The sequence below is a fragment of the Glossina fuscipes genome, unplaced genomic scaffold (assembly GCF_014805625.2).
Source record: "Glossina fuscipes isolate IAEA_lab_2018 unplaced genomic scaffold, Yale_Gfus_2 27, whole genome shotgun sequence".
NCBI classification, from domain to species: Eukaryota; Metazoa; Arthropoda; class Insecta; order Diptera; family Glossinidae; genus Glossina; species Glossina fuscipes.
In genome coordinates this window covers 9,584,036-9,610,990 of record NW_023998422.1, presented here as the reverse complement: position 1 = coordinate 9,610,990, position 26,955 = coordinate 9,584,036, and the positions used below count along the sequence as shown (strand labels likewise).

At 34.8% G+C, this 26,955-nt stretch overlaps 1 protein-coding gene across 1 annotated transcript in view; it reads right to left on the bottom strand.

The window, feature by feature from the left end:
- Window positions 1-26,750, bottom strand: part of LOC119636004 (protein Optix) — a 42,604-nt gene extending 15,854 nt beyond the window's left edge. The window contains exons 1-3 of the mRNA XM_038031071.1: window positions 26,165-26,750; window positions 13,478-13,596; window positions 10,491-10,740 (exon numbers count right to left, since the gene is read on the bottom strand). Coding sequence (XP_037886999.1) covers window positions 10,491-10,740; window positions 13,478-13,596; window positions 26,165-26,454 — 659 coding nt within the window. The 5' untranslated portion in view covers window positions 26,455-26,750. The remainder of the gene's footprint in view (window positions 1-10,490; window positions 10,741-13,477; window positions 13,597-26,164) is intronic.
- Window positions 26,751-26,955: the final 205 nt, after the last annotated feature.

Below are 26,955 nucleotides of genomic sequence, written 5' to 3'. Positions count from 1 at the left end.
TGCGTCTTCAGCACGTTCAAGTGACATTATCTCCTTCAAGGCCACTATCTTACTGTCTTTATAATTGGCGCATTAGGTGCTAGGCATTAGAATGTTTTGTGTATGCTTCTGTATCCACAAATAATATGTAAGTGCAAATAATGTCCAGAATATCACGAATGCATGAGAAAATATTAATGAAGAGAAATCGTTTATCATGTTTCAGGAAATCTTCTCGAAACCTAGCTTTGCTAGGCCAATTCCTTTTGAGATGAAGTGAAGGAACTGTTTTCGAAAACAAGACGAGCGACAGTTTGCGAAAGACTCCATCTATCGATCGATGGGGATGAAGCGTACTTAACTAAAAATCTCTTAAAAGCTTGCTGTGGTATAATTTTAAAGTTATTTTATCAATTTTTTTTAATGATTTATTATTATTATTATTATTATTAATTAAGCCAGAGAATAAATTCTAAGACTAAAGTCTTGAAGCACTAGCATCTAAGGCCTTCCGGCTTTATTAAAAACTTTACCGCACTTGAGATTTGAACCCACGGCCACTGGAGTTGCTAGTCGAGACTCTTGCCTACTCGGCCACTCGGGCGGATTTTAATGATTTAACTTTACCAAAAAGGTCGTACTGCAGAACGAAAACTATACAAGTACTTACTTCAGATTAGCAATGATTAGATACCACTACCTACCAATACCTTCTAATCAACGTCTACTTAGTAGATTTTGCTTATGCAACACATACTAATAAAGATATTCAACCGTATTGTACGTGTACGTGTGATTATATTCGTCGTTATACTTTAGTGAAGTAAATATTGTTTAGTGTGTAAAATTTTATATTGTGTCGTTATAGTCGGGAAAGGCTTTAGAAAACTGGAAATTCCTTTTTAAATATAATTTTTTTTTTTTTTTTTTTTTATTCCAATAAATCTGGCGTCAATGTTTTAATGATATCTTACAAACAAAAATATGAAAAAAGATGATAATGATGTCGATAATGATTGAAAACAATAATACACATAGACATACACACAAACACACGCGCGCGCAGGAAGAAAATAAGGCGAAGAGAACTCTTTTTATGAGAAAATTGCATCAATAAATGAATGATTTTATACATATTATACAATACGACTCGCATATGATCAGTCATCAAAACTGATGGTAAAGAACAGTCAGTTATTCACTTTTTTAATTTCTTTTTTGCTTCCAATACTTATAAATAAGATTTGTTTTTGCGTTGTTGTTGAATGAATAGCTTATACTACTATAGAGGATGGCTGGGATGGATGGATAGATGGATGGATGGATGGATGGATGGCAGCGAAGAGTAAAGTAGGCAGTGGAGTGTAGTAGCCAAGTTGTTAATGTTGTTTAAAAAGCAAAATGATTAACACAGTTAAGCTTTTTTTACATTTCTTTTTTCTTCTTCTTTTTTTTTTTTTTTTTTTTTTTTTAATCTCTTTAGATGCCTGCTTGCATGCATCTACACGATGCTGATTGACTAAATGACTAAGTTGGAAAGAAAAAGTGCATGATTGCTGACTTATATGAACGCAGAGCACATTTGTATATGGATACGTTATATGGAAATTGTAAGTAATATTTGAATATAAGAAAATAAAGAATAAAAAGTTATGAGAGAGAAAAAAAAGGAAAAGAAAAGAAACTATTGATGCATTACAGTGATCATATAAAGTTTTATTAAAATATAAGTAGAGTTTGTGTGTCTCTCTCTCTCTATCTCTTTGATTTTTCACTTTGCAATCATTTTACTTTCTGTTTGCATATGAGACGATCGATAAGTATCGGAAATTCGCAAAAGTTTGCAATCAAATAATATTGGCCATACATCCTTTCTTAAGCTATGATAGTTTTATTCAGATCCTACCCCACTTTTAGACTATACAACTCTGTGCTATACGATCTTAATATCATTTTTGGTTTTTCTAACTTATAAGAAAAGCAAGTTACATGCATTTTGGACCAAATCCTATCTATCTTTTACTCCAACAATCTTAAAGCGTATTTCTCAATTGCCGGCATGGCTGACCGATACGAAAATTTGAGTGGACTTTTATCCTATGTCTTTCCGTACCCTATGTTATATGTGGTACCAGGGTAGATTAGGCTTGTGCGGATGTAAGCAAAAACTTGAGACAGATACACTTTTTATTATACCGATCGATTCGGAATCATTTTCCAAGTTCATTTAAGCTTGTCTGTCCATCCGTCTCACTTGTCTCCTTGTGTTTTGCCCCAAGAACGAATGCTATTGAAAAAGATCGGACGATCGGACGACTTCTTCGGCTACTTCCCATCTAACGCCCTACTTTAAATAGTCGTGATATGAAGAACTGTAAGGCTACTTGGCCACGACAAACGCAAAGAAAAAAAATACCTTGTAGCTTGTACGTCACAATACGACTGTTATTATTTACACGAAAAAGAAAGACAATCTTTTTTTTTATTCTTATTTCAAACTTCAAGACTTCCTTGCCTTATAAAGACAAAGAATATTTACATGGGACAGCGATTCACAAAATAGGAAAGGAATACTTTTCGCCGATTTTTAACCAGAAATATTGTAAATAACAAATTGTTTTATATAATGTCTTTTGAGAAACAAAGCCGTGTAAGGGAACTTGCTCATAAAGTCTCCTTCAAGATACTTCCTTCTTAGGACAAACCACGTCTACATAGAGCATTTCGTCAACATATCTTGAAATTGTCAGATTGAACACAAAAATACGTAGAAAGACATCGGACAGACAGACGGGTAGATATACAGATAGTCGACTCAGAAGATGATTCGAAGATCGATTAGTGTAAAAAAGTAAAATTTATCTCAAATCATTCGATATATTGTGCACATACGTACAAACTTAGTATACCCTCAAGATAAGCAGCGTAGGGAACGAGATTGCAAATCAAATTGAAGGAAAGACCGAGATCGCGCCATGCGAACATCGGAGATCGGAACTCTGAACTAAATTTCTAAATTTTTTCTATATAAATTTTTCAATGAATAAAGTAAAGCAAGTGAAGAATGAAAAAAAATATTTAGCTCAGGCTTGCCCTGTTTTTGTTCGTTATAAGATTTCATTTTAGAATGCTTAGGAGTTTTTGGACAAGATTCCAATAGACCTAATTTCGCAATTAAGATAGTTTTTAACTATGTGTTCAACTATTATTTTTCGATTTCGACAGCTCGCATTTCTACACTGAAGACATTGTGCTAGTGATAAAGAGAAATTCGCAGAGATACTTAAAGGTTTTCTTTCAAGGGCCAATGGAGTGTACATGAAAGAATGCGTTGTAGCTACGTACGCATGTTTTACGAAACTGAAATAACCTTGAAGTGTCTTATATGAATTTTTGAGGAGCCATTTCAATTCCCGTTACTTTTCTGACACTTCCTATAAATGATTGAACATTGGTAGATTTTTCCTTTGGCTTGCTTTGCTTGCTTTAATCATGAAATGACTAAACATAAAAATTAAAACGCGACTGTTGAAGACTTTGTTAAAATACATATACATATATATATATAGATATATATATATCCGTTGTGGCTAACAACCTGTATAAGACTACAATCAACTACAACCAAGTGCATGGTTTTAATGGCCGCTCACATATACACATATTAGGCATTTTATGTTATGTGCGCCTGAGTAACGTTACCGCCACCGCCACTACTACATAACACTCACTCTTTTTAACATTATAACGATAATAATTTCTGGACTAATGATCCATTCCTTTGTTTACTAAAGTCGACGACTGGCTGGCAATGTAGTAAAAAAAAGAGTTAAACAAACAAGAAACAACCTATAAGGAAGGTGTAGCAGCCATAAAAGCCAGTAAATGGACGGACAAATTTTACAAAAATTTTATGCAAACTCATGCTATTATGGCTCTTGTTGTTGGCTGTTATTGTTGTTGTCGCTGGTGGTTATTACTGAGTTTCAAAGAAAAAAGAAAAAAAAAAAATGAAAAAAAAGAGAAAAAAAACAAAAGCAACAAAAAAAAAATATACAATCAAATGAGAAAAGAAAGCGCTTCTGTACATTATCTATATCTTATGCGACCCCCGTTCGCTTACTAACTACTATCCATCTCTTCTCTCGGGTGCCGCATGTCACTTCAAAAACTTCTAAGCAATACTCTATACTGCCATCGTGAAAATTTTTGGTTGAACTTTTATATTTGATGGGAACTTGTTGAAAAGTCTCCACACGCAGCTTACAATTCTATAAACTGTGACTTGATGTTTTCGTCTTTTTTCTTTTCTTTAAATCACGATCTCTCCGCCTTCGTCCCAATACCCGTTTGCGCATTTCTATTATATTTACACTGGTCCAGCTTAACTTTGACTGCCGTTTCATAAGTGCTGTAGTGCAAAAGTTGTTGTACCGTTTTATGCCAAATCATCCCCAGCACTTAATGCAGTTTCATATGAATTTCAAAATAAATAAATTTTATTGTCTTAAGGAAAAGTTATACAGATATATTTATATATCTATATGTTTATATGTATATTCATATAAGCAAGAAAGGAGACCACAAATAATACGCTTTTTTTTTTTTTTTTGTTTCGGGACGGCGGGGGGCGGGGGGGGGGGGGATTAATATCAAGAAAAAACGGTAAATTCAAGATTTTATCGCTAAAAATGTTATACTAAGTCTATCGTTGTTTCTCTTTCTTCCAGCAGTAACTTCATGTCATTCATATAACGCCGGGTTTGATTTTGTCTTTGTAAAATCATTTAGTTGCGGTACTTAGAAAAGAAGACCATAGAAATCGAAGCAAACAATCAAAACAATTTATTTGACCCATTAGGACTTTTTCTATTTTGTTTCTTATGCTGGATGCATGCACATGTTCGACCCTTTTACAGATACTCATACTCCAATGCATATCCTATTGTCTGCCTAAATAGGGTATTGCCAAGGACCACCAATAGTTGTCATCCTTGAATTTGACAAGCCTCCCTCGTTGAAAAAGAAAAGTGAGGCTTAATGATGCTGCTGGCATATGCAGCCAAAGAATCGAGACTACCAAGTCGATGTTCGCGGAGTCATATCTTAGTGCGGTAGAGTTTACTTAGGTCATAGCAATAGTGAATGTTTAGTCGGTGCAGGCCTAACACTTACTAATTCGGCATACACTCACTAGGCTGCGGCCATCTCCCTGTCTCTTTCCCTTTCTTCACTTCTTATCGCTTATGGTCATATATAAAGCCAGATCTTATTAAAAAGAGTGATCACCACTGTACATCGTTTAATGGACCTTCGAGAGTGGAAGTACCTTAAATAACTTTTTATAAAAAGCGTACAAATTGTTTGAGTTCTGCGTTCTACGTTGACTCTCGAAGCCACTTGCAGTTGACTTCTTCCCCCTTCTTCTTTAAGAAGTATTGCCCACAAATCGTCGTAAAAACCAAACTGATTTTTTTCAAAGAGAAAGAGGAAGAGTTTTTCTTGCGGCTTCTGAACGACATATGGAAGCTGAAAAGACTTGGAAACTTCTGGTTGCCATAATTTGCACTCATTCCTGGTATACGGGGTAGAAAAGAGTCGCGGCTAGCAGTTCAATGCGCTTGGCGGCTTCAAACCTACATTGGTAGTAGTTGCGGTCAGTGCTCGGTCGGCAGGAGCACAACACTTTCACCGATTGATCATGCACCCGCTAGGAGGCGCTCGCTGATCACCACTTCATTACATCGAAAGCGGACGTCCTTTGAGTGATTAGTCATAATAAAGCAAAAAAAAAAAAAAAAAAAAAATGTGTATCTAATAGTTAAGGCTGTAAACAAATTTGACAAAAAACCTATTGTTGCTCTTTTGGTCAAGTAGGGAAGTATTATTTATCACTGGGTTAACGGCAAATATTTTCCTCCTGAACTTACATCATGCGTGATTGAAATTCCACCAAAATATTTAGAACCACTTAAACACACACCTGAACATGCACACCTGATGGCTAAAAAAAATAGAAACTGAAGCCATATTAGAAAAATTATTTAATAAATTACGATTAACACTCAACTGCAGTATTTTTTCTTCTCACTTCTTTAACTATTACGGCTTATTGGCATTGGGACTTTATAGAATGCATGTGCCGATTAGAAAATTAGAAATGTAATTAATCTGATCTGAGCTGACATTGTCACTAAGATGTAAAACATTCGTCCAATCAACAACGAAGCTCTCCCAAAGATCTCTATGGTTAATAATAGCAAATGTTATTAAAGCAAATTTTTTCAGGTTGTTCGGAAAGAAATTTCATTTTCCTTTTTTAATGTAAATGAAAACCGATTTTATTATAATGACGTTTTATGTTATCAAGAACGTTCGAACTCAGTAATTATAATCTAGTAGCGATCTCGAGCAATTACGCGGCAGTTTACATCAGTGAAAAACTTTACTTCGTCCCCATTAGCTTCAACTGTCCTTCCAGAAGATAGCGCATCTTCAAGATCAAAATGGCCAGATCCAAATTTTGCAAACCAATTTTGGTACTAATGATCCTGTCAATGCACCTTCTGCATGTACATCGCATAATTTTTGTCTTGCTTGAGCAGAATTTTTATTTTCTTTATAATAAAAAAGAAAAAAAATGCCGGAAAAGTTGCTTTTCATTTTGCACATTCCACAGAATAAAGCGAACTTCTTGCCAAGCCTTTCATGAAGCTGGCTGTGCAAAAAAAAAACAATTAAATTTTCTGTTGGGGAAAAAAACGTAATTACTTCCCGGACAATTTAATATTTAGCGATTAAATCGTAAATTTTACCGCGTTCAAGAAAAGTGAAATAGAAAAGCGCTCAGTTATGGTGATCTGGTAGAGTTGCGAAACGATGGAACAGCATTGTGTTGTTTTGCCTGTCACTCGTTCCAAAGTGTTAATCTAGCGGTATGCAGTCGCAGTGCGATTCGGAACGGGTTCGCAATTTCCCATTCTATTAGCAAGAGGTAGGTACGAGGCGAGAAGTGCATTCTGCGCCGTAATATTGTTGGCTATCAGGTCACTTAAGACTGTTAACGTGCGAAAGGTGATATGTGTGCTTGCATTATAAGAAATTTTAACCTCAAAATCTTCTCTATCATATACAACTACGATCTTTCCCGCTTAAGTGTGGTTGTTGTAATGATAATCATAAAAGGAATTACGGAAAGAAAAAGAAAAAAATATATCCGTATGACGTATCAATATATGAGACATTTTCGAACTTAAGCTTTGCGGTAATATACTCTGATATGTTGAAGCATTGCCTTGCTGACGAACAGCGAAAAAATGGCAACCGAACTCTCAACGTTGTCGAGCAAAGAATCTATAGTATGGACATAGTCACAATAATCGAAAGAGACAAAAAGGCATTGATTGAAACTAATGTTAGTCGGAGATAGTAATGTCTGGTAAATACAGAGTAAAGGGTATCATATTTCAATTCGTTGCTGCTGTAGCTTCCTTTGTTCGTTTTGCAATATGTAGGTGAAAGTAGGCGACGCTGGAGATATAACGAAATCCTGGTTTTACCATGCGATCAGTTTCCGATCCATTCGCATCAATTGTTGCTGATAACATATTCTTGTGAGTGATAGATCCGTTCTGCTGGAGAAAATCATATCATGGAACGTTGATAAGTCCCTTATGTCCATGTCGACGGATTGTTTGAGTTAAATCACAATTATTTCACTTTGGATATTGCACTGCGTTTACTTTTCATCATCGATCACGATTGAGCAGCATTTTCGTTGGCATAACGTAGGAAAAATAACGTTTTCCGCTTTCAGCGTTGCTTTGATAAAAAAATTCGATTTGTTCGAAAGTAGAGCTTAGGCTTGGAAAGGTAACAGTTTGACAAGCGCTCTCAGAGAAAGTAAAGATCAGGCCTTCTTTTAAATAAACTGAGAATGACTTAATTCTATACCCAACATTTGCAGACCTTTTATACTGAGCTTACTTTTTAATTTGCTGAGACAGTCATAGCATATATATTTAGCATATATATTGTCTAGAATGTTTTTTATATTTCTTATTATATATTTCGTTAAGTAAAAAGTTCGTGGCACGTTTCCTGAGAATGCTTAGATTTGCCTACCTTTGATAACACCAGCGGTGTTAAGCCACCGCATAATCTTAAGACTTATTACGTCCGACTACCATTCGTTTCACTTTCTACAAAACTTCCTTAATTAATTGTTTCAAAACGATTACGAAAAAGGCCTCCGAATAAAAGTTGGTTATGGTTATATGGTCCCTGAAGTTGCGTAGTGAAGACATAAAATGCTTTTATCGGAAATATTACCAATCAAAACAGCTCATGCTTCCGTTCAGATCTATTAATTTAAGTATCTGATCATATCACCTATCGCTGAGACCGTGACAGTTCTTATAAAACAGCGGCATTCAGACGAGCAGTCAAGCCTAAATCTCACTTAACATGTTTAGTTACTTATTGACACATTCGCCCTTCTTGAGTTTTTACTCGACGGAGACTATACTATCCAGTGTCTGCAGAAATTGCGCAAATGAGAGCACATTGTTGAAAGCTAAACTTTTTATACCTTCTTTTCCAAACATATATTATATACTCAAACATATATGCACCTAATACCTGCACATTATTTCTAAATTACATAATATGAAAAAATGTCCTTTTTTTTTAACTGAAGGCGTCATTTGAACGCAGAGTCATTGAGAGCCCAAATAAGAAATTTTGCTTTTGTCAACAAATTATATTACAACACGTGTCGATCTTTGTTGTTTTTTCAAATTTTCAAAATCTTCCTCTTCTTCCCATCAAAGTTAAATACTTGTAAAGAAATGGTTTTACTTCGTGCAGGTATCGTACGGCGTAGTGGACAGGACGCCAAGCAACAAGAGAGACTAAGAGATTCAAGCTCGAGTCCTGGTTACGGGTACGCTGTTAACTTACAACACACGCAGGACTAATCAAATTTTCAGCGTTGCAAAGATATAACTCTCGCTATGTGAAGAATACCGTCCATGGGAATAGCAAATCGAGCTTGAATGCAAAAAATCGGTCACGCCCACTCAATTTTATACAGTATCGAAATTTCTTTTGCTTTTTTCTTTTTTGGTTTCTTTCGACTTTTTGTTAAGGTAAAGATGCTGAGTATAAAAGATTCGGCCAGAGCTGAATATAATATTCTTACTTGTTTTTTTTTTTTTTAATCTTGAACGGTTATAATGTACTTGCGTAGAAGAAGTATAAATACAATCTTAGATATGAAGTCATAAAGAAAAATCTTCTGAAGAACCTGAAGCGATCATAACGCAAGCAGGCTGTTGGAAACATATAAAGACATGAGTCAAACATCAATGCATTTGTATCGCAATGTCGTACTTCCTGACTAAACTGAAAAACTGAAAAAATGAATAAATGACGAAAAAGTGATATTTCTGCGGATACTTTTTGCACAAGATACGCAACGTAGTGGATCTGCATTGCTTCGTAACAAATCATTGCTTTTTTCTTGCGAATTTATATGCACTGAAATATGTCAACTTCTTTCCAACGGATATTACAAAGTATGTTCAACATGAAAATTCTTACTCTTCCTCTCTCTCTCTCTCTCTCACTCTCTCTTTCTCCGTCTGTCCCTTTTTTTCCATCCAGTCTAATACGCATGGGATATCTTAAAGTCTTGAAGAAGCGGTCATTTCCTTTTAATGTGGTAAAGCAGCTAATGAAACCGCATACCGCAGAAATTCAATAAGAAAAACCGAATCAATTCTTTTGTTTTATAATATCGAACTGAGCAAAAAACTGAGAAAAAAAAAAAAAAAAGGCCGCCGCCGCCGCCGCCTTTTAATAATATTCGTGAAGTGTGTGCGGCACGGATCAATAAAATGTTAAGACACCACATTGATGACTATTAATAATAGCAACAACAGTAAAAAAAAAAAAAAAATAAAAAAAAAAAAAAACAACAACAACACCAAAGGCTACTTATACTCATTTATATGCAAATGCTTTAAGATTTTATAAAAAATAAAAAAAAAAAAAAAACGAAACTCCTTTAAGCATAAATTCAACTTAAATGATATCAATTTACCTTTAAAGAGCTAACAATATCCAGTTTCAACAGTAATAATAACAATAACAATAACAACTTTAGTACTTAAAACCATATGATTGTTATTATAATTAACATTAAAGCATATATATATATATATATATATATATATAACTAAATCACTCATCTTATATAGGTAACCGCCAGCGGGCATAGCATGAATGTGTGTTTAAGTCGCTACGAGTGTATCACCATCAATAACCGCATTAGTTGCTTTAAAACAAACTATTTTGCGGTTTGAGTTTTTTTTTTTTCTCTTATTTTTTTTCATTTTTTCTTTTTTGTAACACTTGTCTCATACACTTATTGCTATTATATGTATACTATGCTTATATTTATATGCTTACATAAACACACAAGAATACAAACATATATATGTACATACCTATTTTTAGCAGCCGCTGCTCGATCTCTTTGGCGGCGATTTTTAAACCAATTGCCGACTTGTGTGGGATTTAAACCTGTCGCTTTGGCTAGTTCACGTTTTTTCGTTGGATTCGGATACGGATCCTGTAGGTACCATTCACGTAGCAGACTACGTGTGCGTTCTTTAAAGCAATGCGTCTTCTGTTCACCATCCCATATGGTAGGCGGTAAAGGAAACTTTTTACGTACACGATATTTATCAACGGGACCTGAAAAGTAGATAATCATCATATTATTTGCTTATATTTACTTAATGTTCAAAAGAGCTTTTTATTGGCTGCCGAATAGTGTTTGTATTTGTATTAACTAATTAAACTTGTCTAGATTTTCTTGATTTTCTTCTTTCATTTCTTACGAGATAAGGTGTCTGAAGAAGTCTATGCCGTCACTCTCCATTTCTCATGAAAGTTTGCTAAATGAAAAACTTGCGATTTGTATGCAGTTTTTTTTTTCTTTCAATATGACAAGTCGCTCAGAAAACAACCCCTTTACCTGTAACACACGGTGATGGTCAAAAAGAAGTGGGGAAAGAAGAAGAAGAAGAAGTGGATGCAAATATTATGCTACCTTTGAATAAAATAATATAAAATAATATTCGCATTGAGTTGACTCTCTTAAAATTCTCCCCATTGGCTTATGGATGATATTCAATCGCCAAATAAGGCGAAATTCTGTTCACTCGTCTATCTATTGCGTCCGTTGTACTTATCGTATATGGTATACTAATGTAATCGAAAAGTGGTAGAGTTAAATTTTCTTCGCTTTTCATGACCTCTTTTCAATGAAGAAGAATTATTATGTCATGTTATGAGATTATGTGCTTGCGTTTCAGTGAACCTATTCACTAGAATTATGAACGGAAAATTCTTAGTTTTCGCTACATCTTATCAAATCTTAGAGACTTCTTCATCAAAAATTTAACTTACGTCGTTTCGTAATGGACCAGACTCGTTTGATTAAGCTGTGCTTAACTTCTGGCGACAAAAAAAAATAACCTCTTGGAGCACAACAACTTAATCGGATCGAAGACATGAAGTTTAAAAGAAAAAGGCACTTCTTTGGACGAAAGTAAACTACATCACTAATTGTAAAGGATATTCGCATGAAATTTGACTCAGACGACAAACACTTCCTTTGGCTAAAATAGAACGATTTACCAGCTATGTAAATATGAAGCCGGAGTTTGTCCATAAATGACCCTACCCGTCAATGTAGTTGTCAAATCGTGTTATTGGCGTCATTTTTTGGATAACATGTGGCAAGGTTTTAAGGCCGCAACATAGTCAAACTTGCTACCAAATAAAGAGCATTCGTTGAGACCATTTTTTCTTTGCCTAAATGACACAAAAGTAGGTCGTTTTCGTATCGTATTGTTTCTGGGTATGGAAAATGACCATATTTTATGAAATTAGGGTGCAAACCATTACGGTAACACAAGGCGAACAATCCATCCAGTCCGCTATGGCAAGAAGACGACGAGACCTGTTTGGTGGGAACACTTTATGCCAAACGCAGCAATTAACGGATTTGAATGGCTCGTTGTTCTCAAATGACCGGAATATCAATGAAAAAAGGCATCCGGGAGCATTTTTTGCAATGATATCTGTCCATTCATACTTTGGCCGCTGGAGACACTCAGCTGGGATGTGCTTGTTCGTCCGGCTAACAAACCGGAATTGAGGCCTTCCGATAATTTTCTACTTGCGTCGATGAGATAGGCGCTTACTAAGGAGCGCTTCACTTCTTACGAAAAGGGCTCACAGAGCCATAACTTTGAGACGTTACATCCACAAATTGGCAGAAAAGTGATTATTAAGGACGGACAATACTTGAAATAAAATATTTTTTATCTTTTCAATAAACGCATATCATCTATGGTTTCACATTTATATTCATGGTAAATAGACCAGGCTCTCCTTGATCGCTGCATTATTTTAAATTATATTTTTGTACAGCCTGTCAAAACTTTAAATGTAATTGTCTAATTTAATAATGGTATGGGTGTCTGTTTACGGTAATCATCGGCGGGATGACGAATCGTTTCAAACTGCATACGAAAATTATATTAAGGAAAAAATTCAAGACTTAAGAGTAAAAGTGTAACAATTACAAACTCACACTATAAAGTTTGGGTATTCGCGAGTTCGAATATTAGCGCGGTACACTAGACTATGTAGCAGCTACCTTCGTAATTACTTAGGCTTGCAATTGCTTGCTGGCACTTTGCGCTTAAAAGTATTGGGAACTTTTCACTTTTAACTATAAAGTCAAAGTTTAAGCTTTAGACTAAAGCTCGCTTGCTAGAACTTTATTCAATGGATCTAGGGAGGATCAAATTATTGCACCTCTAAATTGAATTATAAGAAAGTGTTTTTTTTTTCAAAGTGGCCTATATCTTGGTATGGTAGTGTCTTGACTTATCAGCGTACAGATACTTTCAACGCTTTTGTCTAGAAGACTTAGATTGGCTTTGCCGATCTAAACTTTGGTATGTGCCGTCGCCACATATGAACTATGCATTCTATAATCAAATTCAAAATCTACTGCCAGAATACTTAAACTACATGTTTTCCGTGCTGGAGCGAAGAAGGGTGTAAACTGTCAAGACATAGGCCGGGGGAAGTATTTTGCCTTTCCGTTATGTGTTAGTCGGTCCGTTGCAATTTGTCTCAATATTTCAACTAAGAAACATTGTTCTCTACCTTCACAGCTTGAAAGTGAATAAAAATTAATGCCTTTATTTCCATAAAGCTCACAAATGTGTTCGCATATACCTCAAGCGCCTAGTAATGCAGGACTTTCTCTTTTACCATAAGCATCATTTACCAAAAAAAAAAAAAAAAAAAAAAAAAAAAAAAAAAAAGAATTATTATTAAACCTGCCTTAAGAGTCAATGAAATCTAGAATTTTATCACAGCCTGGTCAATAAAAATACTTCATACTTACCTAGAGAACGTCCACGAAGTTTTTCCGCCTCAATATAATGAGCTTCCAGCCACATTGCTTGTAATTTGCCATAGGAGGCTTTTGTAAATTTATGATTTTCTATTATTGCATAAAGTTCCCTGTTAGGAAAAAAAGAAGAAAAAGCAAAACGTATGGTTATGAAGTAAGCAAATCAAAGAGCGCAAGAGGGAAAATATATGGAAACGCATATCTCATGCAACCTCATCCCTTAAATGTAATAAACAAGAAAGAAACAATCTTTGCTATTAGAAATCTCTGCGGGATATTATAGATTATGTTACAGATTTGAAGATAAGTACGCGACAAATTTCATGAACAGAAGTTTTCCAAATTACACTATGTAAACCGTCTAAGGCAATGATCGAACGGTTTTTGTTATTGCGCTGTTAGAACGAAGCGCTACCAGCTCTTAAAGCGCAACATATTAACTTTGAATGATAAACGCTTTGTGACTTTCTGTAGAATATCGCGGAAAACGTGAGTCTTTGTTCGTTAGATGTTATTCAGACAAGAGAGAGGAAGGAAAAATTCTAACTCGCCTAAAGGTTTGTCGAATTCTAAGCTCATCTAACTTAATTGTCCATCCTTGACATCTAAGAAGAGAACAGAGATCATCGTTTATTGCATTAGCAAAATTGCTTTAAGTAAAGGAACCGACAAAGGCAGTAGATTTGAAAGCCGACATGCTGTCTTTCTTTTACTCCAATTTCTGCACGCAATTATTAATAGGTATTAATAAGGTTTCCTTAAACTCAACTCAAATTAAATTTTAATTCAATTCAAGTTCAGTTCGTCTTTAAATAACACGTCACTGTGTTTTTTCAAGACATACAGAAGACTTTATGTGCCACATAATATATATATATATTAGGCCATATTTAAAACTCTTCAAGCTTCTTTACCTGAAGATGAACTTCTTTTCGTGGCTTGCTCTTTTTAAATGATGCCAAGCTGTCACATGGTTGATGTTTAGTGTCTCCGCTATTTCCTCACAGCTTGCCTGTCGGTCTTACTCTACCGATTGTAAAATTTCATCGACTTTTTCAGTGACACCGATGATGTATCTTTGACATCGAAATTTCCGGAAAGGAATCGTGCAAATCACTCCTGAGTCACAGTATTCTCACTGTACACTTTACACAGTTTTCGGCATTTTTTTGCTTATTTCGCCATTTTATAGTAGAAAAGCTTCATATAGCGTATTTCTTCAGATATTCCCCTCATTTTCAAATCGATATAAGTTTTTACGCGAGCAAAGAAATAGAAAACTATTTTCACAAAAAATATAAGCTGGAATTTCACTTTTGAAGGACATGTTGAGACAATTAGGTGAATGTTGCGCGATATATAGGCATCAACACCATCTAGTGGCAAACAGCTTTGGAGAATTGTCAATATAAACCAATATTTAATCTTTGTACGAATTTGTTGTGAAAGTTTACTATAAAAACATTGCTCTACATTTCCATATTTTCCTGGCATCACGGAAATTCCGCGACGAAAGCGCGACGAATGGTCTTTCAAAGTCATTCAAGAAAATGCGAATTTAAAAAGGAAAACCGTAAGAGCAGCAAAAACTGATCAATGTAGCGGGTCATTTCAGATACTTTAGCGATTCTAGCGTTTTATTTATCGATCTTGCAAGAAGAAGAAAAAGAAAATGACAGAATCCTTGCAAGAAAAACGATAAATTGCTCTTTATATCCTCTCTTTCTCTTTGTCTGTCTCTCTCTCTCTCACACACGCACCCAAATATCATCACCTACACCCAAATTTCACCGAGGAGCACTTTTCAAAGCCATGTCCAACACACTTCGTATACATGTACAAATAAATAACAAATCCCTCCCCCTGAGATTGACCAGAAAAATTTAGTATGGAATTTAAAAAACTCTACCAAAGATTTACTTTTTTGGTTTACCATTACTATATGTACAGAAATAGATCAATTCGACCTGATCATTTTGAAATCACTAGTAAGCATAGGAAACTGAAATTCGGCGCAAACATACAAACACAAAACACTTTCACACTATAAAAAAAACTGACGCAATCTCGAAAAAACGAAGAGAGTCGAGAATTTTTTCATATTTTCTTCTATAACTTTCGATCCCAAAAGACCACGAACATCAAGACCTCCTTCGTGCTCGGTTCAAAAATGTTTCCACTAAGTTCATTTTCACATGATTAATGTGTCTTTTTTTGAAACTCAAAAATCGATAAACATCAAAATGACCCTTTGGCCAACCTAGTGGTAAAGCAAAGTAACACAAAACCAATCAAGACAATAGAATGTCTTTTTCAAAATCTCCAAACAATTTTCATAATTTCTTTGTTGCAGTATCTGTCACATATTCACTTTTTATCTAAAGTTGTTGCAAACACTCAAAGTCTGTATGTCCTTCAACCGTCTTAAAGTCCACAATAATTTGTTTTTGCTATTTTGTAAAGGCACAATGGAAGCGTTGTCACTCTCGAAAAATACTTTTTGTTGTTTTTGCTTGACCTCCATTTTCCTCTTGCTGCGGAGTATATCTTGCAAATGGAATAACACAGTAAGAATTATCCAAAAGTCTTATTGAAAATGTAATGAAACTCGTGAGATACATTTCGAAAAATTCATTTAAAACAAATGGAGTCGATTTCAATCGTTTTTAAGCCCTACACAACTTGCTGTAGACGAGTGCATTAAGTTCGTGTGTATGTATACAATGAACGAAAGGACTTTAGATGGACTTAGAACTACTTTCCAAATCGATATAAGCTAGTCTGTCCGTCTGGCCATTTTTGTCTGTTGTATTCAACCTGAAGATCGCGAAGCACGAATGCTATTGAAAATGATTTGGATCGCATCACTTCTGCGACCACTTCCCATATAACGCTTTGCTTTGGGAAGTCGTTATAAAAATAACCGTGTTAAGCGATCTGGTGTACACCGCTTGTTTCTTTTATTTACTTTGAGATATCACATGCGATTTGGTCATAGTTTCGATAAACTTTAACTTGTCCAAAAAAGTCATTCGTTGATCACTGCTGAATCTTACTTCGAAACGGTAGTTAAAATTTCAGAAATTTTTTTTCGAAAAAAGGGTTTAAAAAATAAATTGTGTTTAAATTTTGAAAAAATATTTGTTTTACTCTCCAATATGCAATACCTATACCATAGAATTAGAGCACGACCAAGTTGGGCTTGAAATGTTTCTTCTGTTTATTGTATTTGACAAGTTGTCCAGCCCAATTAAAATATCCCTAATTAGACTCTAAGTCCATATTCAAAAATCTCGCTTTTAGACGCTTAAAAATTTCGTATCCACATATTCATTATTTCGGATAAGTTTCGAATATTTTATGGAGTGACAGAACGAAAAAAAAATTTTTATGTTAAATTTTTTGTAATTTGTATACGAATTTCGGCTTATCAAAGAAACGTCTCATGACTAATAATCGGAACAGAAAAATTCTGCGATAGGAAATCAACTGGCGAAAATATTTCAGCTGTCAGCTTTCAATTTCGGAATTTTCGCAAAAATAAAAAAAAAGAAGAAAATAAGGACAGATGAACAGAAAACATGAAATCATTTTAAAATACATTAACCAAAAAATTCTTTAGACAATAGTATAACATAACATTAAAATCAAGTAAATAAAGGCGAACGAACAAGCAGAAAACAGAAAAAATGCATCATTGCTTAAATGGCCATCACTTACTAAAAAGTATTTGGAAAACAATTTTTGTTTGCTAATTGTAATCAACTCATTTTTACGGTGCATCAAAACAACTCAATGACAACAACAAAACATCGACAGATATCTGTTGTTGTGGTTTGAAAACTATTTCAAAATTTTTCAATTCTGCGAACGACGCTGGCAACGACGCCTTAGTTGTGGCAAACATTTTTATCAACTCATTGTACTTATCTATTATAAATTAATGAGAATCCAGACGAAAGTCCAGATTAGAGATCAGATCACAAGCTTAATTCTTTCGGCTTTAACACAAAAACTGTCGAGTACGTCATTTTGATTCTTTTTAATTTTCGTTCTTCTAAGATGCGGCTGCAGTCGAATTAATCTTCCAAAACTTTTCTATGACTTATACGACGAGACCTTCAACTATCTATGATCGATTGTTTCCTACTTAGTTTAGTTTTTGTCATAGCGATTACATACGAGGTGTGTTCAAAAAAGTAGCGACTTTTGAAATTCTGCTTGCTACATATAGTAGCAGTACAGTAGTAGTAGAAGTAGTAGTGAGTTCTCAAATTTTACTTTTCGTCACGTTTTTACACATGTCGACAACCTATGTTGACATTATCAGCCATTTTCCATTTTTAGTTTATTTTTGTCAGATATAAAGGTCAGACGTGGTTTGAGTGGTGATCTTTTGCTAACGAAAAAAATGGATCAAAGAATTGGTATTAAATTTTGGGTAAAAAATAAAATTAGAGGCGGCAACTACCCTAAAATGTTCACTGTGGCATTTGGCGAGTCTACTTTGAGCCAAAAAAATGTCTACAATTGGTGCACAGAAGACAAATAATGGCCGCTCCGGACGCCCTAGCACGTTAACAACAACGAGGAGCACTTTGAAGCACTTAAGGAAAATCGTCAAATATCTATTAGAAAAATTGCAGAGGATGTCGGCATATTGGCTCATGTCACACATTTGTTTTGTGAGGTTTTGGGCATAAAACGTGTAGCAGCGAAATGTGTTCGAAAAGAATCGTCGCATTGACATCACTTAGGAGCCGTAGAATGACGTCAACGCCGATGCAAATTTGGTGGATCATAAGTGGTGACGACAGACGGACATACGGTTATGGTGTGGCAACCAAAGTCCCATTATCTCAACATAAACGGTCACAAGGGCCAAGACCGAAAAAAGCAGGCTAAGTTCGGTCATTTGTGAAAGTTTTTGCTCTGTGTTTTTTTCGATTACAGTGACGTAGTGCGTACATTTGTGAGTTCTTGCCAGACGGTCGTAGCATCAATGCAAAATATTACCTTGAAGTTATGCGCTGTTTGCGTGAAACGACACGAAAAAATGCCCAAAGTTATCGAACAACCTATTGCACCACGATAATACGCCAGGTGACGCGACATTGGTTCGTCTGAACTTTTTAGCTAAAAATCTTCGCATTGCCCGGACTTGGCCTCCAGCGACTTTCTCCCATTCGCACAGCTGAAAGCATCCATGAAAGGGAGGTGTCTTGCCACGATTAAGGACGATTAAAGACCGCATCGCTCGCAGAGCTCAAGGCCGTGCCAAGTAGATATGGGAAGCTGAAATATGGCAGAAACAGACCTTAATCTCTTAAGAATATGAGCTGAAAAGTAATATCTTTACAGGACCACTGAGTTTTTCCGAGGCTGTCGAAATTTCTAATTTATTGCGGGTATGCATAAACGCAAATCATGAGCATTGTTGAACTGTATACTTTTAATTAATTAGGGTACGTTTGGGCCATAATGGATCACAATGATCCCTTTTGATAGAAATAGGAAATGTTGGCAGTTCTAGAATTAATTATAACGAATTTTGGCAAACAATGGAAGGATAGATGGAAGGACAAAATAAAAATCGGAATACTTGACATATATTTCATGTCGGCCAGCAAGAAGGCATCTCTTCATTTTTAAGGCCTAACTATTTGACTATGAAACTTTAATTTGTTAACTTCAAAATTCTCATGAGTTGATGTTTTTCCTTTTTTCCATTTTTGCATACTGATGCCGAAGATCGTTATATGAAATTTGATCATTTTTATTCGCAGAATTTCATGAACGGAAGCCTCTTTCCGTCCGAAATTATTATAGAATGAAATTCAATTAAATTGAAAAGAAAATACAAATAAAAAAGAAATTCTTTTGTTAATCGGTGTTATTTTGCATTTATTATGAGACAAATAATATAATATAAGAACGCGCTTCTTATTAACAATAGTTGAACTTAAACGGGATGGTATGGAACGTTAATTAGTAAATTAATGTCATCATTGTTTATTAATTTGAAATCCCTTATCATTCCAACACAATTCGCTCCCTCGCCTTTTTTTTTTTTTTTTTTATCCTTCTCTTTCACTCTTTCTTATAAAAACTTTCTACATACATTTGATCGCATTATATGCGAAAAACGAATCTTGACATATATGTCGTTAAAGAGAAGAAAAGATAAATTCTTCATTTATAGAATATGTTGCGAATCAAATTTCAATTTTAAATTGTTTTGTTAGCTTTTTCAACAAAAACAAAAAAACAACACAACTTTCTACTCATATATGTAAATTGTATTACAAAAGCCGGAAATAGGAATTAAGCAGAATATTTTAAATAATATTGAACTTTTTGTATGGAATAAGATCGTAGCTTTTATTACCTATTAATTATATTTTAATATTAATTATCATTGTTGTCTTATCTTTGAGTATATCAGAGCATAATCCATGCGCGGAAGACAATGAAAGAATTTTTTTCCATTTTTTCCATTTTTTTTTTCATTCTTATTATTACGGTTTCCAATACCGGATAACTATTTATTTCTAGAAATTCTTAAACAAAAGCAATCACAACCAATTCTAGTTAGCAAGCGACAAATCTGAAAATCATTAAAAGATCTGAAGTTTAAATCAAAGCTTTTTAGCACAAAAGAAGTCCAAAGCATATATTCTTACCATTCATTTAATGGTAAGAAGTGCTTGAAATGTTGATATTTTGACCTGAAGCGCCCCGAAGAAAGTACCTTTGCAATGCGCCGTTGATGAAAACCAATTGCCCAATATTTTGCATAGTCATACCTTATTCCTAGTCCGTAATGCCATAACAAGTATCTTTGAAAAGAATTCATGTAAATTTTTTGAAAAAAAAAAAACGATCTCCAGAAGCTCCCCGAAGAAACAAACTACCTGTGTGAAATGCATCGTTGATGAAAAGTTACAGCCCAGTGTCTTACTTGCTGACTTTTAGTCCCTCAAATACATTAATAAATGTTTCCAGAAGTTATTTATGTTCTGTATGTTATGTTATTTATGTTATGAAACAAAAGAAAAAAATGCCTTTATTGGCTTAATACGTGTTCCGGAGATCTTCTGGCATATCAGCCAGAAAATCCATTGCTTCAAAGAAATTTATTTTGCGATGTTTTCCCCTGAAGCGCTTTGAAAAGATGACTTGTGTCAAATGACTTGTTCTTGAAAAGTTACAGTTACAGCAAATGTCATCGGAAAGCATATGTGTTCATTTAGAACGCAACCCCACTATAAATGTTTCAAAAAAAAATTTTTTTTTTGCTTGACAGATGCTTTCAAGTTTCTGGGAATATGGGAGCCTGCAACAACTTTTCTTTTTGGAACTACGTGCTTTTTCGGGAAGAGACCACCTGCTGATTACAAGTTTACTACCTTCGTCTAACTGTTTATATTCATTTAAAAGCGGGACCGAACAAAAATATTTTATTGTACCTTCATCAAGATAGCGTTTTAAGTGGATATGAGGATGAGAGCGAGCTTTCAGAACAACTGACATGAAATTAAAAGTTTACGGCAAAAGTTTCCGGAAAGTTTTCGGTTATGGAATCTTTAAGTGACTTATATAGTTTCCCGCCGTCTTCTCTGTCGTTTCGCTAGTCATAACGGGTAAAACATGCGTTTGCGTCTCTGAAAGATATAGCAAAACAGAGATAAAATCCTCAGATACAACAGAACAAGGAGGTCTATTTGAACTTGGAAGGGCAGTATTATGGTCAGGAGATCACAGACTAACAGAAAAAGATAATAAAAAATTTATTGGAATAGATGGATAAATAAATTCCTTCCAATGAAATTGATTGCTTCACAACACGTACTTGTAGCGTTCAATTTTCTCAAAATGTCAGATATAAATAACTTCGATATTTTCTTTCGAACGATGTAAGTTTCAGTTACTTACAATCTGTCGTTCAGTATATATCAAAATTCCCAGCAATATGTAGCAGATAAGGAGCTGTGCAAAGTTGACGATATGCAAAAAGGTGTCGTCGGTGACTTTTTCACCTTGGAACCTCCTAATTTCTACCTCGAACGCTACCCGATAATCCACCTACCATCTACCATCTACCATCCACACGCTACCCGATAAATGGTCAACTACCAAGATGCATCAGGAGGATGACTCTGGTGTTGAAATTTTTGATTATTTTTCATGCCTAACTTATTTGCTTAATACCTCAATGTATTCTTGACAACCTCCTGAACTGATATTCGTCCATAAACTTTCCTTTTATCCCCAAAATAGAAACGTCCTTTTATGCTGCTAACTGGCATTTCCACCAAGGCTTCACTGTTACAAGACATAAGGTTTCTTTAATTTTAAAATAAAAATCAATAAATACAATAAATAAAAAAAGAAAATTAAACTTAAATTACATAAATTGCTGAGGCAAATATATATATATAAAAATTTTTTTTATTAACATATTTTTAATAAGAAATATTTTTCTGATTATGTCATTTCAGTTCTCTTTCCATAAGTTTTCGCTTATCTTTCATAAATTTTTATGTATTCTCCGCTCTTTCTTTTCGGAACACATCTGCTTTCTGCTTTACTGGCATGTCTGTTTTTATCCATAAAGCAAACACTTGGTCTTATTTATAAAATTCTGGATAGGTTATACAGAACATGGAACTGCATGGATCATTGTAGTGGCTCTAACTAGAATACTTTAAAAATGCAAAACAAAGCATTGTTTATTGATAACGGGAAATTTGGACTCAATTTAGCCACGTTTATCCATTCGTATATCCTAATTGATCATGTCTATCCGTCTGTCTATTTCCTATATCGGCGAAATTATGGATTGAACCAGCCATATCCATCCGTCTGTCCGCTTGTTGTGTCATTGAAATCCTGCACCTATCTAGCCGCAGCTTTTCGGCCGTCTATTCTGTATATCATCAAAATTGTAAGTCAATTCAATCATGCCTAGTCATCTGCCCGCCTCGTACATAGTTGAAATCCTGCACCGGAACATACAAAAATCACGACTATTATATGTACTTAACTGAGTGTCCTTGTCATTTTCCTGCCAAACTTTCAAAGTTCTCTTTCCTTTGGTGAACTTTTCTAGCCAAATCCTCGACCTATTCAAAAGTACTATAAGTAAAAAATTATTTAAAAAACTATATTTAAAAAAAATTTTTTTACTTTACAATCATTTTACTCTCTTTGCCATTTTGAATATATTTTACGCCCTTTTTAGCTTTGGCACGAAGCTACAAGTTGAGAATTTGTGTGAAAAATTGCAACTATTGCAGTCTTACAGAGAACAGGCTGATGGCTGAACGGACAGAGGGACAATCTTAATCTTAGTTTGATTAAGGGCACTACATACACATAAATCTGTAGTGTTTCGTGCATATATCATTGTACTCCAAAAAGGAAGTCATGCCATACAAACGAAACTTATGTCTGACCAGTCTCTTAGCTACTAATTGGAATCAATGAGGAAAGTGTGCCGAAGCGGAGGCTGCTAATAGTTTACGAGCTAAAGAAATATCACCAAACAAAATCCGAACATTTCAATAATTTTTTATCAATTACTTCAATATTAAAGTAGGCTCTGCTACGATAACCATTCTTGCAACTTAATAATGTGCCAGCGATATGTAACATACTTCCATTTCGAAGAGAATGTAAGAAGAGAGTAAGCGCATATCTTAAACATGAATAGAAAACAGAAGCAGTTCCTCCCTCTTATCTCTTGTCTAAAGAGCATACTTCTCTTATTTTATCTTTCTTCTCTAAAAGTATGCAAGAAAGCAACGGAGCACGGAAACAACAGCAACAACAAACAGAATTAGAGAGTTAATTAAATATTTCGGAAATTATTAACAGGAAAAAAGCATGAAAAGGCAAACCGCCCATAATATAAAAGGCAACTAACTATATCTGCAAAATTTATTATATGAAAGACTAAATAATATAACTAAATAAAATTTTCACTATTTTATAGAGACAATCTGAGACTGTATTAGGAAATAATCATTCTAACCCTTAATCGGCAATGCGGAAAGTAATTAAAAGTTCGATTGGCGCGACATATATGTAAGCTAACAAGTATTATACAATACGAAATGGAAATTTTCACGCCCTTCTGCAAAATAACCTGGCCGGGAATATTGCGTTTTGCGTTATCTACACGCGTTTCAACTCTTTTTGACGAGAACAAAATAAAATTCATATCAATGCAATGTTGAATGCCTATGTATACATATTTAACACAAGTAAATATGTATAAATTACACAAAAAATGAGATGAATTTGTTATTTAAACCTCGAGGCCTACTAGGAAGTCCTGAGATTTTTTTTTCATTCGTGTGTTGATGCTGATGTTTTTGACATCCATGTAGACACTTTCATGTCATTGTATTCAATTGCTACAGAGTGACATCTATTTTGGGTAGGCATATGTAAAAGTGAGTTTTTCGATTTTTATTGCCGATGCCTGAGAGGCAATGATTTCTGACTACCATGACCCCAAGAACCGCGCCATTAAGAAAGATGACACTTGAATAGGTGCATGCGAGTCCGGAAAAAGGTACGAAAAGCAAGAAGGAGAAGGCCGCGGCAAAGCCGCTGAAAAATCACGCCCATACTTTTCTTCGATTAGGGCAGAATTTCTTCTGTCACCTCAACCTGCTAATAAGAAACTGAGCAACTAGGGAGCGACTATTTGAGTGATGAGAAGGCGATAAAATTAATTTGGAAGAATAATTAAAACAGTGCCATTTTATAAACAAATTTAATCTATCTTTGGATCAAAGTAGTATTTGCCTTGGAAATTACTTTGTATTTTTATATAGACCCACATCAATATCTTTTAAACTTGTTAAATACATTGTCATTTTTGAAGCCCTTCTTGTGTTGTCATTCTTATGGGCATCTTATGGAAGCGATTGTGGCAAGGATTAAATTTGGTGAATGGAATCAAAGTATAGATAGATCTTATAAGCTTCTGTGTGTTGGCCCAACTTGAGCCCACTATTGCTGTTCAAAATTTAAATATAGGAGCAGATGGTTGCTTCACTGGCAAAAATGTACATGTTTTTCATGTCATGGGATTTCCGCTCCTAAACTGAAATTTTCTCTTTGAAATTTCGAGGGTTTTTCTCAAACGAGTTTAAAAAATACCTCCGGGATTAAAAAGCAAATTTGCTTACGAACTTCTAGTTGTATGCCATAGAAGCGTTGAGGGCTGAATTTCCTAAGAACACGGCAGGCGTTTATTCGTGGCGTGTCACTTAAAACCAGCAGTCCACTTTGGATATAGATGTTCGTCTTTTTCCATTTACATATAAGCAAATGCCTTATTACAAATCGATTGACTTGTCTTCAAGGCATATCTACTAAAAAAGTGATTGGCAAACAACTTTAGTCTTCAAATTCAAATTAAAGGGACTTGAGGAATACATTTTCTACGATAGCATCTCTTTAACTAGGGCTTGAAAAATATTTAATAATAATATTATTTTGACTTTGCATGGCTTCAGAAATCCTTTTAAAATCAGAGATTGTCAACAATGTCCACATAGTCACTCAAGGCGATACTTTAATCTCTGATATTGCATTGAATAAATGTCAATCGGCAGTGAAACATCGAATGTCAACCATGCTACCGCTTAGTACTTCCATTCGGCAATGGAAGCAAATCCGCATAATACCTAATATCATTGAAGGAAAGTAATGCAGGATGCTCCCTTTAATGTTGCAATCCGGAAGTGAACGTCAATCCATAACGTAAGCTCACAATAACCACGAATTTTCGAATCAGAAAACAAACATCAGTTCGATCCATGACCGCAGCGAAAATTTTACTTAATTAATTGTTAAAATTGAAAAACGATATCGATCCGTGATTTATCTTATATAGGCCGTCGGCTATGGTCACTCTCCATTACAGACTTCAACGCTAGAATACGAAAAGGGATGTTTAAACCTTGATATCTCGGATAGAAGATGCTCCCGTTAATATTTGAATCCCTGAGTCAGATAATTGCCAATATCCGACCCAATGGTAAGAGATCCCATTCCTTAACCTTAACCTCTGACGTTGAAAGTAAATTTCAATCTCTTATGTTCACAATTATCGATGACTGCAATGACTCTCTTCCTCTTTAATCCTTCAATTAGATGTCAGTTAATCCACAATAGTTAATACAAGTAATGGATACCGATCCCTACCCTCGAAAGCTTAATATAAACACCAATGCCTAAATTTCCTAATATCGAGAAGAAAAGCTTCCTTAAATTTCTCCCTATGTACATCGATATCAATTCCCAATATCGGATAGATTTCTTATTCCTGTCGTGCCGGCAATGAATAACACCCGCCAATGTTCATCATCCTGACGCAATAAATGAAATCTGTCCAGCGGATCACTTAAGTGTCCAGGGTAATTACGTGTACTCCAAAAGATGCATTAGCAACGATTTAAATTTCGGAAATCGAGAAAAGAATTCGGAAATTGTTAATCAGTTGCAATTAATGCCTTGTTGTTGCTAAGATTTTCCAAAGGCTTATAACTGAATTTTTCGTTACTCACAAACAAGTTTTCTCTCTTCAAAAAAAAAAATCTTTTAAAAATTAACAAAAAAAATAAATAAATAAATCAATGAAAAGTCTAGTAAACTTACCTAAAGTTACCAACATGATAGGCGACAACGGCTCTTGCCCTGAGTACGGCTTCGCAATTTAATATTTCATGCATGCTAGGCAAGGCTACCGGCAGACTCCAGAGGAATCTGGCTAAGCGTTCAATATCGCCGGAATCCTCCAGGGTTTTGCAAACGATTTCCACTTGTGCCGCAGAGAAGGCCAATGTTGGTACAGCTAAAATTGGACTCGGTGCTATAATCTGATGTGGGGCAGGCGAGAATGTCTCTGATGGAGGTTGTTGTTTGCCCTCCGTCGGTCCAACGGCCATTTTATTCGTTGAATCCACTGTGAACCAAATCGCATACTACACTGGTGGCACAATTATGAAAAGTCTTCGTTTTGGATTTAAAAGCAAAAATTAAACGAACAAAAAAAAAAAGACGAAAACAACGTTTTTCAAGAATATTTCATGAAACACAACACACAGACAAAGTTTAGGCGATTAGTTAGTTAGTTATGCTTATTAAAGAGAAGATTTCACAACACTTGATTATATTTTCTTTTTTTGTTACGATTTTTAAAATATTCTGTTAAATTATTATTCATTTGTCAACTTTGAAGGACTTTTAAAAAAATTCCTTTTGTTTTTTTTTTTTTTCTTATTAAATTAAATTTATTTATTTATTATTATTTAAATATTTAACAATAAAACACAGCAGATAAATTACACAGTTTCTATGCTTGTTAAAGATAGCGGCGGTAATCTCGCTTACATATGATAGCAGTTTCCCGTCCACGGTGTACATGTACAATCACAACTAGCTAATGA